General features: G+C 40.2%; 1 protein-coding gene across 1 annotated transcript in view; it reads left to right on the top strand.

Moving 5' to 3' along the window:
• Nucleotides 1-17,097, top strand: part of ITPRID1 (ITPR interacting domain containing 1) — a 120,934-nt gene extending 103,837 nt beyond the window's left edge. Inside the window, 7 exon segments of the mRNA XM_036862938.1 lie at nt 8,698-8,755; nt 9,148-9,518; nt 9,520-9,706; nt 9,950-10,111; nt 15,371-15,496; nt 16,267-16,380; nt 16,849-17,097. Of these exon segments, the coding sequence (XP_036718833.1) occupies nt 8,698-8,755; nt 9,148-9,518; nt 9,520-9,706; nt 9,950-10,111; nt 15,371-15,496; nt 16,267-16,380; nt 16,849-17,097 (1,267 nt within the window).
• The last annotated feature ends 416 nt before the right edge of the window (nt 17,098-17,513 follow it).

Raw genomic sequence — 17,513 nt, 5'->3', positions numbered from 1 at the left:
TTTTACCCATAATCTGTGCCTTGTCAACTAGACAAGTTCTTCAAAGCCTGGTCTGTGTCTTTCAGGTCTCTCCATTATTCACCCAATGCCTGGCACAGAGTAGCCAATCAGTAATAGAGTTGTTAAGTAAATGAATGAGAATATATAAAATAATTTTTCCCAGAACTTAAAATGATTTTGAAGTAGTAAAAAATAACACTGGTAGTGCAAAAAAAAAAAGTGACATGAAAGACATTCTTTAGAGAAAAATCAAAATGAACAAGGCAAAGAGGTGAAAGGGATTAAATATGACAGATATGGAGGGCAGGGTCTCAATCCTCTGTCCATCTTTCCAGCAAGCTTCAGTGGGTTAAGGTCCCTAAAAACCCAAACCTCCTTTTTTTTTTTTTTTTAAAAAAAAAAAAAAAGGAGATTAATTAGGATTAAAATTTAAAGATACTGGGGATTCCCTGGCGGCCCAGTGGTTAGGGCTCTGTGCTCTCACTGCCGAGGGCCCAGGTTTGATCCCTGGTCAGGGAAATAAGATCACACACATAGCATGGCCAGATAAATAAATAAATAAATATTTAAAAAAATTTTAAATACAATAAAAAGATACAATGCTATGAGAATACTAGATTAGCCACGGCAAAGCATTTTTAGTTATCTGGGTGATTGTCCTGGATGTTTCACTCAGACAGAAAAGCAATATCATATTCAAAAAAGTTTAACTGAAGAGAGGTTTGAAAAGGAACTATTTACTGAGGTGGGCTGAATTCAAGGAACCAATAAGAGATGGGGAAGCACCGCTAGGCTAGGAAGAGCAGAAAGCCATTACCACTCCTAGGTCTGAAAAAACAGTGGGAAAGAATCATGTTACTGGAGCCTGGTAAAAATGGAAGCTTTAGAAGGAAAACACTTTACCTGGAGATCTCACCATAAGGGAGTGCAGCTATTTTTAAATAGTACCCCGAAGGAAGTGGTGGTAAGTAAGTACTCAGTGTTCTTTCTCCTGCCCTTCAATCTCTACCAGTGCCTCCCATTGACTGAACACAAGTGAAAACCTGGAGGAAAGACAGGGCAAAAAATGACTGGAGTAGCGACAGTGAAAGTAAGGAAGGGCAAATGGAGACTAACCAACACACAAGTGGCTTCCCTGAGAGTTTCCCCTTTGCCCCCGATGCGGCCACCAGTCCTACATCTGTCCCCTAGAATGTAGGTAGACGAAAATCATAAGCCTGATTCTTGATGAAAATTTTAGTTCTCCAGCTTGGTGTCTCCAAACTTTTTTTTTCCTTTTTCATCCTGGATTATTACATTTTTAAGAATTGTGTTTTTAATAAACAGTTTTTACTTATAATTGTAAGAAAAATAGATCCAGTTTGGATACTTAAATTGTTACTTTTGATGAAGTAGGCTACCATGTAAACGGACTGTTGCCTCTTGCTGTCTGAGCAGTTGGCATAATCAGCTGCCCATCATCTGGTTAAGTCAAGCAAGGATAATGTTGCTCCCAGACAGCTTCGCAAGAGAAAAAACATTTGGACCCGTGGTCTTCAAAACTATGGTAGTTGAATCAGTACAGAAATTAAAACTTCAAAGAAATTGGTATCACAAAATTTGTAATCCACTTATTGTCTCAAATGGTCACGGCGACGTTGTTCATTTAGTCCTAGAAACTTCTATTCTCCTATTTTCAAATATGAGATAAGCACTGGTTCCAAATGAAAATTTTTCATTACATTCTTCCCGAATGATGAATGCAGGTTTACAGTTCAAAATTGGCTCTGTACCCCTTCTTTTTTTCTCAAGAATATCTAATAAATAAGTATCTGTGTACACAAAGAAGATATGTGTATTGAAACAATATAATCTTTATAGATTCATATAAATGTTCTGTTTCAGAAATAATTTAATTGATTAAAATTACTTTGTTTCATTCCAAGATTCTTCATGATGGATCCCCTGATTACTTTATGCCACTTAGCTCCAGGCGCACTGGCCTCTACTCGTTATGGGTAGAAACATAGCTTGTGGGGGGAGGAGGGAGCACAGAAACATAAGTCACTCCCTCTGATTACTCTAAAATGTCCTTTTCAACTATTGTTTAGGTAGTGTGTTACATGACAGCTTCTAAAAAAAAAATGATATGAAAAGATGCCAGAGGAAGCAATGTGAATTATGTATATTTTAAAATATGGTCAGACCATGAGACCAATAGAGAAGGTTTTTCACACTCACCTCTCAGCAGAAACCAGAGGATAAGAGCACATCAGTTTCATTTTAAAGTAGATATTTTGCAACTCAAGAATTTTATACCTTTTTAAGTTGTCATATAATTGTGAAGCAACATTTCAGATAAGCAAACTCTCAGGAAGTAGAGTACCCACATTTTCTTTCTCAAAGATGTACACCAGCCTACTGAATGAGGAAATCCTGTTTAAGAGGACGAGCAAGGCAAAGTAGAAGGAAGTGTAAATTATACAGACGTAATCCAAATGTCATGAAAATTCTTAAAAAGAAGGCACATGAAAAAAATAATTTAACAACAACATTCTAGATCTAAAATCCTAGATCATATCAAAGAAAGCTGAATGCAGAAGAAAATAAAATTATCAACAAATACTGATTAATTGGGCAGTCAATAGACATGTATAATTCTTGATGTTGAAAATCGCAGTGTGAAATATGTTTGAACTTTTTAAGTTACCACTAATTAAATTTAAAAACACACTGTATGCCTTATGAATTACCAGAGGAAAAAAGCAACCTAAGAAAATATAGTCCACCTGGCAAAAGAATAATCACTGAAAATTAATCATATTAATGATACTAACAAATATTGAGTGCCAGGCACTAGGCTAAGTGTTTTACATTATCTCCTTTAATCCTCGATTAAGTCTCTGAGATAGCTATTTATGATGCAGTTCGAAATCAGGTCAGCTTAAATGTGAAGTTATGGTCTTTATTAATACAACAAGAATAGCAGATAGATTATAACTATGTCCCAATTCTCATTGATTAGTATTAGCCTTCAGTAATGTTGAACTGATAAATATTCTGAGGCTGAATCTCAGCTCAGCAGAAAAGACCAGCATGGACTATTAGTGATGCCTATTTGAAAAAAAAGAGAGAGAGAAGATTTGCATCAAGTATGCCATATGCTTACTACATCAATCACAATTATAAAAGTAGATAACATAAAATTACGAACAATAAGACCAAGCTCATATTTTATGAAAATGGTTATAGATATAATAAATGGATCTAACAAAGGAAAAGACTCAAAGGTCATTAAAATAATTTAACATTTAAAATAAAGAATCAAAAAAAAAAAAAAAAAAAAAAAAAATAAAGAATCATAGAAAAGTTAAAAATGAATGGGCAAAAATATACCAAAAAGTGTGCTAAAGTAAACAAAAAGAAAACAGGAATTCCAACATTATTATTATTAGAGTAGAATTCAAGAAAAAAAAGTACATACAAAAATTTATGAAATAAAGCCAAAGCTATGACAAGAGGCAGAAACTTAGTCTTTGCTCTTTTTAGAGACTGTAGAATGAAAACAAATGATTTATTTGACTGACAACATTAGAAAATAAGTAAGAAAAAGAAAGTATTTCCATTAATTCAAGAAACAGGAGTCCAAAATGTCAATAACTATTGTAGAAATTAAAAGTTGTCAAAGAATTTCATCTTTTAAGATGCACCATGATCAGTGGTTTTATGGCTGAGCACTTTAAAAAGTTTAAGGACGTGATACTGCCTAAGCTTTCTACACTGCTTGAGAGCATAGGAAAAAAAAGAAAAGAGAAACCTATCTAGTTATTTTTTTATACAAGTGGCACAATCATTATACCAAAATCTGAAAAAGAAATTCATGTGCTTACAAATACACACATATGAACACACACACAAATTACAAGGAATTTTTTATAGAGAAAAATTCACAATATATTATGTGAAAAGAAGCAGAATATATACTGTGTATGTTAGGATGATTATTTTATAAAACATACATATACATGTGCACAAAGAAAATGTACTGGATTGAAGTAGATATATATTATAGTAACTTTCCTGTATGGTTAGATTATATGTAATTTTTATTTTCTTTTTTATGTTTTTTCACTTTCCAAATTTTTTTCACTGCTATGTATTACTTCTCCAATGCTAAAAAATAACTAATGGTATTAAGCCAAAAAGAAGCTGATTTTAGAGAAGCAGCTATTTTTTTTTGTAATGATGAAGGAAGATTATTCTGACTAAAGAACAAAGGAGAGATTGCTAAACCTGGAGCAATAAACAAAAAACAAAAGAGGGAGGAGGTGAGGGAGAGGGAGGGGAGTAGGAGGAAAAAGGAAAAGTAAGGATTTCCAGGTTGTAAGAAAGAGATTGAAACAAAAATGTCAGCAGGGTGCTAATGGAAGTTATCAACTCCTTATGTAGAAATCTTTATGGGATAGAAGCTCCTCTGCTTCCAGCCTGCTGGCATAGAAGAAAAAATTAAATCTCTTCAGGTGTACCTGCCACAATCACGAATATTGTCAGCCTTTCTTGAGTTCTAGAATTCAGTCAAGATAAAATATAAGCTGTGTGAGGCCAGGTACTTTTGTTGCTGTGTCCATGGAGTTTCTGGAGCAGTGCAGGGCCCTGCAGGGCCAGTGAACATGCGTCAAGTGGAAGAATGGGGGTTTGCAGTAGAGCAACATGCCCGGCTCTGTCTCATGGCCTGTTCTCTTCAGAATATTAACTGTGACTTGGCCCACAGCAAGAATGTGTTTCAAAGCCATAGATGACACAAATAGCTTTCAGAATGAAGGTCAAAATCATCCTTGACTGGATGAAAACATGGTCCCAAACTAGCTAGGTCAATATTGTGAGAATACAAAATAGAGACTGATCTCAGTACAACCCAACACTGCAAACACAGCTTCTGACTAGACTAACCTTAGACTGTGTGTACAGAAGAGAAATATCAAGAAGAAGGAAAAAGGGCGCCCTGCTCCACTCCATGCTGGTAAGACCATGTCTCAATCACGGAATCTAATTCTGGGCACCCAGTTTTACAGCAAACATTAAGTAATTGCTTATTCCAAAATACAAAACACAAATGGCCTGGAGACCCTGCCCTCTGAGGGCTGATTTAAGGGGATCTGGGGAGATTTAAGGTGAGGAGAAAAGGCCTGGAGAGTATAAGAGAGCTGTCCGGAGGAAAATGGGTTAGACACGTCCAGTATTACTCCACGGAGTGAGCTATGAGCAACAGATGGAAAGTGCTAAAGTAGGTTTGGCTCAATATAAAAAGGCATTTTCTAAAAAGTATGATACCCTCTGGGTACACAAGAGTAGGTCTCTGTCACCACAAGTGGGCAAGCACCAGCTAGATGACCATCTATAAGGAATGTTCTGGAAGGTACTCCTGCCCTGGATGGTAGGATGCACCATGCAGGCTTACAACATGGGGGACTGACTGACCCATAGAGAGGTTTTGTTTGTTCTACAAATGAATTTTTTTTAATGCCTTTGGGGGGAACACACACTCTGGAGTCCAAACTATTCACACGGCTCCCTACTGTCTTGAATCTTGCTGCTTCACATCTCTATGCGACCTGCCCAGCTCCTGAAGGCATTTGAGTTTGCATAATCTGTAATGTCCAGTCCAATTCGAAGATAATTTGCCCCTGAGATGTAACTTCACCACGGAGCTGTCACAGAATTTTCTGCCATTGGAGGATGGAAGAGAGAAGAACTTGGCAAAGAGGTAGAGTAGAATAGCTCAGTGAAGATGGGAACCCCAAACAGCCTAAGGTTGAACCATTTCTTTTGTTCTGCACAACTCCAGCATACATCACACCCTTAAAGATTCCTTTTCTTTTTCTCCCTCCCCTCATTTATGTTTCAATTCCACCCGCTTTTTTTTTTTTTTCCTGAGCCTCTAGGAACTCAGACTACATTAAGTAAAAATTTCCCACTTAGGAGTCAGAGCTTTTACCACTAACTCAGAAAAGCAACCCTTCAGGTTGACTTCTCTTACTGCTTTAAGCCATTCCAGAGACTCTTGTCAGGGCCCTGACTCCTCTGTGCTGTGGTTGGTGTAATGCTGCCACCTGGTGACTATTTGGACAAAGTGCCTGCAGCATCGCTCTCCTCCCAGGCAGAAATGTTTCACACCCTTGAGATGGCGAAGCAAACTTTCCCAGGGCAGGGTCTACCTAATTGGGAGGGTAAAATCTTAACTCTGTGAGGACAGTCCTGTGCTGGAAAAGGTAATTTCTAATAAATATTAATATTAATAATGACACTCATTAATGATATTTAATAACATTAGTAATGATTGAATTCTGATAGATGATATAATATTAAGATGATGTTCTGCAGTAAAAATGTATATATAATTACATCATCTTTTCCATGTACATAAATTCTTCACGTATATATTATTGGATATTATCCTCTTCGCAACCCCACAAACAACATCATCAGCATATTTATTCTTTTCCCCATGAGGAAACAGACTCAGAGAGTGTAAGTGGCATGCCCAAGACCACACAACTAGTAAGTAGGAGAGTCAGAATCTTAACCCAGCAGACTTGGCTCCAGATTTTCTAGATGACTCAGCTATGGGAGCAAACTGGATCTTAGTAGCATACATTATAGAGAGATTAACCCCCCGAGCTACGGGATTGGCAGAGTGGGGGAATCAGCAGTCTAAGGGGCATGACAAACTCACGAGGGGATTCGTGGTGGTTTGGTACAGGATCCACCCAGTAGGCAAGGGTTTGAATAATAAGATCTAGCTAGGGGAAAGGGATTGGTAGGGGTAAGTCAAGGCCCCAGTCTAGTGGAGTAAGGAAGAGCTATGGCTCCTTGTGCATATTAAGTGCAGAGACAAAATCCTATTGGAGGTGATGAGGCTTCTGAAGTTCTACCTGTCTTGGCCTTGATAGTTTCAGGAACTGGGGTGGGTTGGCCTGGGGGTGCAGGTACTAAGTCCATTACTCTTGCCAGAGGCCATATCATCTTCCCCTAAGTCATGCCAACCTTCATATTACATATTAGGTGTGAGGGTGTGGGAGTGCTAAACAATGCACATTTGTATTTGTCTATTTGCTTAATCATCTATCATAGCCATCCTGGATTAGGCGATTTCTCATCCTTTGTATCATGTAATTCCTACAACCCTAAGACAATGGTTAGAATTTGCAAACCCGGGACTTCCCTGGTGGCGCAGTGATTAAGAATTCGCCTGCCAATGCAGGGGACACGGATTCGAGCCCTGGTCTGGGAAGATCCCACATACCACAGAGCAACTAAGCCCATGTGCCACAACTACTGAGCCTGCGCTCTAGAGCCCGTGCTCCGAAACAAGAGAAGCCACCACAATAAGTCTGCGCACTGCAAAGAAAAGTAGCCCTTGCTCACCGCAACTAGAGAAAACCTGCGCACAGCAGCGAAGACCCAACGCAGCCCAAAATTAATTAATTAATTAATTTTTTTAAAAAAAGAATTTGCAAACCCAATTTTGAGAGTTTATTATCGAGTTGTCAAAAAGGTGGTTTATAGGCAGGAAAGATTTTTAGCCTCCAGAAGAAACGAAACCATCTGTAAATTGGACTACATTTTCTTGGTGACTTGCTCAAAATGATTCAGATACATGTATTTGGCTTCTAAAACACAAGATAAATAAGGCTCTACTCCTGAGAGAAATATGCCCAATTCCACCATTTGATCTCACCATCAAAGAGAAGTTTTCACAATCTGGTTTCTTCACAAATTCACTTAAATGAGTTTCAGAGGTTATTTTTGTTTGTTTTTGGTTTTTTGTGCTTTACAAAGTACAGTTAACTAAAGGTAACAGTTATAATAACTATATCCCTTTTAGAGGAAATCACTCTCTCTACTTTTTAGGGACCCTTTATGTTTGTGGTTGTTTATTTTCATTTGGACCAGATTGACTTGAACCTACCAGCATACGAATGAATGGGCTTTAACCTATAATTTTGTTCTAGTGCTCTAATGTATAATTTCATTCCAGAGTTATAAGAAAGGGAAGAGCAATCGTTTTATATGAAGCTTATATTCCAGAATAGTAATTGCTTAGACATTATCTGGAAATTTTAAAGAATAATGATGTACTGGGAGTCCTTCACAGCTTGTGGCACAAATCTTGCACCAAAACAAATATAGAAAAAGTGAGAGGTTGCAAAGTCTGTTTCGTCCATCTTCAGCTAGTTTCAACCCTTCTGTTGAATCTTTGGGTCTCCTAATGTTTACATAGCATGGTGGAAGGGGAATATAACATTCTGTCCATTGCAATACATATACACAGATATATAAATTGTGGTGTTTATTGTTTTTTCAGTGTGGCATTTAAGGCATATGCATTTCCTTCTGGATTTTCTTCCCCTTAGTGAGGATGCATCTCACAATCAGATTGTTATTTAGTTTTAAGAGATGTTAATTCCTCTTCCTTTGTTTCATGTTTTACTCCTTGTAACAGGAAACCAGTGACTCAATTTTACATGGACCCTCTGATAACTGAGAAAAAAATCCTTGAAATTCCCTTATTCACTTATACTTCCACACAGTGGACATCTACTGAGGATCTGTAGTGTGTCAGACACAGAGAGTGTTTGACCCCAGTCCTGCTGGCGGTCTGTTTTCACTTTACTGACCCCAGGCCTCTTTATCTTTCTGCAGGTGCCATGGCGACAGAGCAAACAGCTGCCAGGCTGACAGCAGCGGGTTCCTGGAGGAACCACCACCCCTGCAGGTAGAGGGCCCCTTGAGGATCGGAATAGGAACAGAAGGAAAGATAAGATGAAAGTGCGTCACCACAGTTGGAAAGTGCAACCAATGCTTAGAAGACACGCCATAGGCACCCAAGAGATGGGGGACAATGGAGTCACAGTGGACAAGTACAGAAAGCTCAGTGTTCGTTTCCTTTTTATTTTCTTTTGATTTTTCTAAGGAAGGAAACTGAGTCTCGTAGAAAGAAGGTCCCAGGTAAAGGAGTAAACTTACACGAACCTGAGTTTGTAACACTTGTCCCCTGATTCCTAAGTCAATGATAATGATAAAAAAAAGGAAGACACAGCATTTCTTAAACCTAGTACCTCCCCCACCTTTCTGACCCATTTGCCGTTATTCCCATTTCTCCCACAGATACCCTGCTTGTCAAGCTACCAGAGTCCTGCTGAGAATGGATATAGAAAGCCAAGGAATCAGAGCCACAGCTTACAGTCATCCCAGGACTGTCAGCAAGAGTCACAGGAGTCTGATTCCAAGAGCATAGTGAGGACATCTTTTTCAAGTCAAGACTGGAGTGTCTTAGAAGAAAAAGCCTCAACCTCTGTGGTAGAGAAAGAGTCTCAGTCTGAGGCCATGGACGGGCCCCCAGAGCTGTTGACCCAAGATCTGGCCCTTGATAAGACCACCCCTAGGGGAGAACCCCCAAGGAAAAACAGCCATCTGTGGCAGCATCCGCCTGTGCCCCAGACTGAAAATGAGGCCACTGTAGGCACGGTTACCTCCAAATGATTGCCCTCTGGGTCTCATGGTGATGCACATCACAGAAGTGAAGGATGGGTTCCTGAGGCCTGAGCGAGCTGGGGCAGTATATGTGCAAAGCCACCACTGTGAGTCTCAGAGGTCACCTGGAATTCATTGTGCTCAAGACAAGTCCTTTCATGTTGACTCGGAGGCCCCAAGGGAACAGAAGGCGGTAAACTCTGTCCTGATATTAACAACGCCTTACTGATGCAAAAAAAGTGTCCCACAGCACGTCCCCAAGCCCAGTGAAGCCATGCCCTACACAGGCGACCTTGTCCAAACATCTGGAAAGTCTATTCCCCATCTAGATTAAGTGGCTGGCGATACTCCCCAAGTGAGGCCAAGGTGTAGTGCTTTGGGTCAAATACCACCTAGGGCAGAATCTGAGGTGGGAAACCTTCCTCCAGATGCTAAGGTAAACGCTGTTAGCTCCAAGTCCGTGACAATCCAGATGTTCTCCAAACTGGCAACAGCTGCTCAGAGTGCTGTGGTCTTGGGAATGGATTCTAGAGAAGCAACTTCAGAATGCACTACGTGTGACCCTGTTACCACGGCAGAACCAGGACTGGGAACAGAAGCAAGACAGTTCAATGAGGGCTTCCCTGGTGGCGCAGTGGTTGAGAATCTGCCTGCCAATGCAGGGGACACGGGTTTGAGCCCTGGTCTGGGAGGAGCAACTGGGCCCGTGAGCCACAACTACTGAGCCTGCGCGTCTGGAGCCTGTGCTCCGCAACAAGAGAGGCCGCGACAGTGAGAGGCCCGCGCACCGTGATGAGGAGTGGCCCCCGCTTGCCGCAACTAGAGAAAGTCCTCGCACAGAAACGAAGACCCAACACAGCCATAAATAAATAAATAAATAAATAAATAAATAAATAAATAAATAAATAAAATTAAAAAAAAAAAAGACGGTTCAATGATGTTTCTGTTCAGACTTAACAACACATGTGTGCCTAGGCCCTGGCGTTGCTGTTCAGCTCCAGGTAACAAGGCCCAGCCCCTCACCATATCTGCCTCTGCAGACACATGTTTCCCTGGTCTCTACCCAGGGGGCACCTGCCAAGCTGTGCCTGCCCACCGTGGTGGCTGCTGTCACCGCCATCTCCCCTATCACGTGGCGAGGCAAAGGCCCAGCTCTGTGTCTTCAGCCTGTAGGCACTGCTCATGCTCACATAACCATCTGGAAGCCCAGTTCCTGAAGACTTTGAAAGTCCTTCAGGACTCCACAGCGAGGGAGCTGTATTCTGTCAGTATTTACCTCTGCAAAGATGGGGAAGCAGAGGCAGCAACAATAAATACCTCAGGGGTAAAGTTCAGCCTTCCCTTCCGAATGTGAGCTCTTGGGACATACCTTTCCATTTCAAATCATGACTAATATTTGTAGACTGCTTTATTATTTACAATATATTCTCACAAATTTCTTCTTATTTGATACTTCCGATCACCTTATGAAGGAAGGAAGGCAAATTTTAATATCCACCCCCATTTTACAGAGGGGTATAGAACAGTACATTCATATGTAAGGTTCTAAGCATCAATGCATCTGTACCTCCTCTTCAGTTCAGTCTAACTGAAAATTCTGTCTGATATTCACTTAGCTGTATAATCTCACACAAGCCATTTCATCTCTCTGAGCCTAGTTCCTGTTTTGTAAAATAGGGAGACTATTCATGTCATCGATGCAGCATCGTTTTCAGATTAAATGAGAGAAAACTTGCAAGGCACTCAGCACACTCAGACACTCAGCACAGTGCCCGGCACATAGAAAGCCCTAGAAAATGCTAATTGTGTGTTTACTGATTTTTGTTACTATTTTATTATTGTTCAGGTCTTAAATATAGAACTTCTCATGTCAAATAGAGGAACATTTGGTCTTCCTTTGCTAAGCTTGTTTAAAAGTGAACATTGAGGTTACTGAGAACTGAAGGACCCCCAACCTGTTCAGCTCCTGGTAAATACACAAGCATTTAGTGAGTCCTTCCAATGAACCCTCTTCAGCAATTCTCAAGGTCAGAAATAATCTAGGCTGTCAAGGCTAGCCATTGATTTAAAAATTAAGAGTATCAAACATGAAACTACATGTATAGACAGGGTGGGAAAACAAGGTAGCACATATAACGTAGGACTATAGCTGTTCAAAGGAGAATGAAGGGCAACTGTAATTTCCTGGGTGCCTATTTGGTGCCTTCTGTGTTACCTTCCCATTCTGTTAATTCCACAAATATTTACTGAGTGCTATACCAAGCACTTTATTTATGCTGTGCCAAATAACCCCCATTTTCATCCATGCCATAAATGTGCCAAGTCCTCCCTCTTTTACAGACGAGGAAGCAAGAACTGAGAGAGTTTAATTTTCCAACTTCCCACAACTCCTAAGTCCAGAGTCACATTCAAACTTAGCTGACACCAAATTCTTGGACAATCCACTCCAAAGATGTGTCCAACTTTAAAATATCTGAATCTATTTAAGTGTAATAGTAACATGAGAAAGTGATTATTTGAAAGATAAGGTAAATTACTACATGGTCCTTCAAGATATAGAAATCTATATAAATGTAATATAAATATAGAAAGCGATTATACGAAAGATAAAATAAGGGTTGAACTAGTAAAAGAAGGTGTTGAGATCAATTCTAGGTATAATATTCTGCTAAGTTTCAGTGGGAGAAAAGAACAAAAGCTAATGTATAGCTGGGGTCCTTTGGAGTAAAAAGACCGGGGTTCAAATCCTGGAGAATAGTAGGAGTCATCATCATCATTGATGTTAGTTGAGAGATTGTAAATGCAGTGGTTTTCAATTGGGGATAATTTTACCCCACCCATGGCGACATTTGGCAATGTATGGAGACATGTTCGGTTGTCATAACTGGGGTAGGTGCTACTGGCATTTAGTGGGTGGAGGTCAGGGATGGTGCTAAACATCCTGCAATACATAGGACATCCCCTCACAACAAAGGATTATCTGACCTAAAATGTCAACAATGTCAAAGTTGAAAAACTCAGCTCTAAGGGAATAAACATTTACTTGACCATATATATAGTTCATGTAGGAAAATGTTAGGGATGAAAGACAGCTGGAGAAGGTGACATTTTAAGAGGCTATAAGGGGAAAAATATTAAATCTTACAGTTAGGTACTCCAGTTTCCATGATGAAAACCAGATTTTTGATCTAACATATTCTGAAAAAATATTATTTTTCTAATTTACATTTTTAAGATAAATTTTATAAGGAAATATAAATTAAACCATATTTGGTTTTATATTTTGTTTAAAATAATAAAGTATAAAAAACCAAAACTGTGTTTAAAACTTCAGAAGAAAGTCACAGAGAGGGTGTGCTCTCGTGGGTTATCTATGATAATGGTTTGCTGTTATGATTAATTTCTTATAAATAAGTGATTTCTTCACAATAATTTGTTAATTCGAAATAAAATCTTTCCAGAAAAGAAAATGAGATGTATATGAAATAAGAGTTTTGGATATTAGAAGATCCATCTATAATGTTTATGATTTAGATTTAAAGAAAAAGAAAATCATACAGATTTTAAAAAGTAATATGAGCCAATTCAAAAGTGAAGGGTCAATATTGTTGCTCTTACTGTTGAAGATAAAGTTTGTTTTAAGGCCCAGATTGGGTCAGTAGAGTAAACCTTGCATTGTATTTGATTTATAACCTAGCCCTTATATTGGAAAAAAAAGAGTTCAAAACAGTCTCTTTTTTTGTTTGCTTGCCTAAGGTTTCCTTTTTTCTGAAACTTCTGTATCTGTTCTAAAGCAGAAATGTATTGATAGTTTCAGTGTTTCCAAATGACCGGGAGATGGCAGCATACCAGAATCTTCCACATCGCTCCCTTCACAGGGAGCTATACGCCGTCAGTTATTCCTAAATCCCAGCCCTCATGCCTTCCAATCACAAAGGGTTACCCCAAAATATCTAGATGAAGCATAAAATTCAATGTTTATAACGTTCAGCCTACTTGAGCACCATATTTCCATGGCCCTGCCCTCACTGTCCCTAGAACTTGGTCACCTTGTAAGAATCTACTAAGACCAATCGGCTCATTCCTTAGGGACAAATAACTTCTCCGTATGACTAGCTACACTGTATTCCCCGCTGTGACTCAGCTAGATCTTGAGAAGAAAAGAAATGAATCAGGAGAATTGGGTTTGAAATCTACCATATTTTGATCTCCGACAAGTTAGTTAACTATTTGTGTCAGAACACTTATCTATAAAAAGAAGTCCTCCGTGGTCTGTATGATCTTTTCTAGTTTTAAGAACCATAACTGTAGTGACCTTTCAAGCACTCTTGCCGACATCAATAACCTTCAAATACTCCTCTAACTGGTTCAAATGCACTTACACCGAAGCAACAATAATTGGAGAGTTTTGCTCTGTAAAATGTTGCTCATGTATAAAAATGAGGATAGCATCAAAACCGAACTCTCAAAGCAAAATGATGGAGCGTTTCAATATCAAAATATCACTCTTAGGACAGTATTTCCATTATGACAATACCAGTAAAAATAGCCATCTGGTTGCTAAGAGCATGGCCATGTGGTTTGGGGGTGAAAGGTAAGAAATCTGGGACTTCCTAGAAAAAGGGGTGGGAGGAATTAACATAGCTGAAAGATTGGTCTCCACTGAATGAGGAAGAAGAAAAAAAGGTTAAAAGTGGCCTGCCATTGAAATTTTTCCTTTAAAGCATTTCCCAGAAGTCCCACTCCACCATCTCCACTTCCATCTCATTGCCATCCTATCTGCAAGGGATACTGGGAAATGCAGGGTTTTAGTTAGATGCTCGGTGCCCCTAAGATATTAGAATTCTGTTATTATGAATACAGGAGGGAGAGATAGTGAGTAGGCAACGACCAGACACTACACACTCATCAGGGAGGGGTTTAAAATGGAGGACCCGGTAGATCTAGCATTAGGGTCCAGCTAGCATTAATATCACTCAAAGTCAGATGGGTAGAGATTCTGGGGTTCTGGATCATGGATCTATTCAAAGCATGATCCTACCAGGGCTAGAAAACAAAGAGGATAGCTGGTAAGAACTCAGCAAACCAGCAGAGTGCCTGACAAATAGACCAGGCTTGGTGGCTGCAAGAAGATATTTAAATAAGGAAACCAAGGCAACAGCATTGTCGTACAGAAAAAGTAAGATTTAAAGAATGATTCACATCAGGAACAATGGGAAGCAGGATTGGGAGGACAGAGAGTTCAGTTTGAGATTCCAGTCCGTGGAGGATGGGATGCCTAATCTATGCCTACCTCACTCTGAATGGGCTTGTTCGCTGGGTGGGGCTGATCCTACAGATTTCAACCACCAGAGACTGTGGTTAAGCAAAGCCAAGACTAATAAAAATGATTCTAAGCAGCCTTTCTCTAATCAAACACATACCATCCGAACAAACGTGTTCAGTGTTGTTGAGATTCAGAGTGAGGCAGTACTCAGCACCAAAGTTAAACAAGATTAAACAAAACTCAACAATTCTAAGCACAGGCTCGCACTATTCTAGCCCTTCCCTCCTCCTCTCCTGTCTACATCCTTGCACCCTACCTCCCCCTAGTCTTCCAGAGCGCCTTTCTTGTCTCTGGGACATAATGTCGCCAAGGGCCATCCAACAATGGCTGTCCTCCTGTCCCAGCCACATACTGCCTCCAGTTGCTTGACGAAGCCAAAGGCTGGGCTTTCCCTGTTCTCTTTCTGACACATTAGCTGCAGGGCTGCGTTGCGAACAGGGAAGCCCGGGTGGGAAGGCAGGTGCCACTGTGGTGAACTCTTGCAGTGATTCAGAAAGACCTTCCTTCTCAGCTCTTTCTAATTGTTCTCAGTGCACAGTCCATGAGATGGAAAAAATGAAGACGGTATGCCAGAGTTTCTGGAAGCATTTAGAAGAAATTGAGCAGCACCTTAGAGAACAACAGGTACCCTTTTCCAGGGACATGTCAGAGGAGAAAAGATAATTATCTAAGGGAGCCATACAAGCAAGTACCAGCCCACACACCTGGAGCAAGAAAAGGTAATCAGGGCAGGACAGATGAGCACCAGGGAGCAGGGCTAATGAGAAATTGGCCAACTTTCCCTTTGCTTTCCTGTTCCCATTCTTACTTTCTCAGTGGGAGTCTGTGTGAGCCATTTGCTGGATAGCAACACTTATTCTTCAAGGCCAGGGCTATTTGAGGTCAGAAAATTGGCAGCTGCTGGGAAGAGGGGTCTCGCCAGCAGGATATCTTTAATCAATGTGAATGGGGCTCACGCAAATGCGGACATTGGGGGTTGTTAGAGTTTTGGAAATCTGCACTATTTTCACATAGATTAAAAGTATTTGTCCCAAAAGTGGATTAGTCATTGCCTGGGGCTGGGAGTAGGAATCGGGATTAATTTATAAAGGAGCACAGGGTTTCTTACTGGTGAGATGGAAGTGTTCCAAAATTGAATGGCGGTGGTAGTTACACACTTGGCAGATTTACTAACAATCATTGAATTGTACTCTTAGAATAGGTAAACTTTATGGTATGTAAATTATTCTGCAACAGAGTTGTTTAAAAAAAAAGAAAAAAGGAAACCTGCCCTCGTAATAAACCTATGCCTGCAACTGACACAAATAAAGATGGTGACTTTCTCTTTTAAGACCCGTCAAAGGAGTGACCTACATTTTGAGAGGGACAATGGAAGATTGCACCTGGAGGTGCTTGTGAAATTTGGTGGTTTTCTATTATTTACCTGCAGGGAGGAGGCTGAACAACTGCAAACTTTACGCGAAGCCCTGCAGCAGGAGTTGGAGGAGCTAGAGTTTCAACTAGGAGACCAGGCTCAGCAAATTCGAGAAGGGATGCCATTGGTACTGGCGATGGGGTGTGGGGTTTCACTAGATCCTGCCCATCGTAGCAGGGGTGCGTTAAGTGAGAAACCTGATTGTACAGTCATTCCAGATTCTAAGATTAGGTGCCAACATGTTCATTTTAAGTATAAAGAAATTGAAGCCCAGAAAAGCACATTGGTTTGCTCAAGGCCGCACAGCTAGCTGATGGTGATTCAGGACTAGAACTTGGGTCACCTAACCCTCATGCCAATCTTTTCCTCTGCCCTGTAAACAAGAGATAAGTATTAGTAGCCCATTTTCCGAATGAGAACAAGAAACACAGCTTTTGACCTAATATGGGCTAAGTCACTGCCAGCATCTGTTGCCATCGCACAGAGCCCAGTCTAGAGAACTCACACCCATCAGTGCCTTTCCCACAAGTCTGAGTTAGATGCTTGGTGTAAATATGGGAACTTGTCCACACTTTTTTCCTTGTTTTCCTTTTAGCAGCTTGAGCTTCTCACAGGGGAACCACCTGAACACTACACAAATCTGCATCAGTATAACTGGACCGAAGAAAAGAATGGCCAGACTTCATGTGCTAAGATCCACCCCTCCATGGCCCCTGGGGCTGCCTTTCCTCCATCCACCTTGGGGAGTAGCACCAGGATGTCTCCTCCAGCCTGGGCAGAATCAGATCCAGCCTCTCTGTCAAATTGTCCTATTGGAGAAAAGGATACAGATGTCTTCCTCTAGGTCAGGGCAGGTTTGTTGACCTTTCTACAAAATATAAAAGCACATTCTAGCCAGAGCAAGAATATCTAAATTTTCCCTAAGGAGAAGTATGTATCAATCCTTCCTCAGCTATTTTTTTTAATATTCTACTCTATGGTTAAACCTGGGAGGAATATTTTAATACTCATTCGATACAGAATAAGTGAGCACCTACTGTGTGCCAGGCATAGGGTGCCGTGGCCAAGATGTATATAATATATATCCCTCAAGGTATATATGGTGTACAGTCTTTGCCCTGCTGAAACTTACAGTCTGTTGGGGGAGACAGAATGTAAACACATAAATAGGTATGAATTTGAAAACTGTGAAAAGGGCTTTGAAGGAAATAACAGGGTTTTATGAAAGAGAGAATAACAGAGAGTCTGATTTAGATCAGG

This window comes from Balaenoptera musculus, chromosome 9 (genome assembly GCF_009873245.2).
Source record: "Balaenoptera musculus isolate JJ_BM4_2016_0621 chromosome 9, mBalMus1.pri.v3, whole genome shotgun sequence".
In the NCBI taxonomy this organism is placed as follows: Eukaryota; Metazoa; Chordata; class Mammalia; order Artiodactyla; family Balaenopteridae; genus Balaenoptera; species Balaenoptera musculus.
This window is presented reverse-complemented; position numbering and strand designations above follow the sequence as displayed.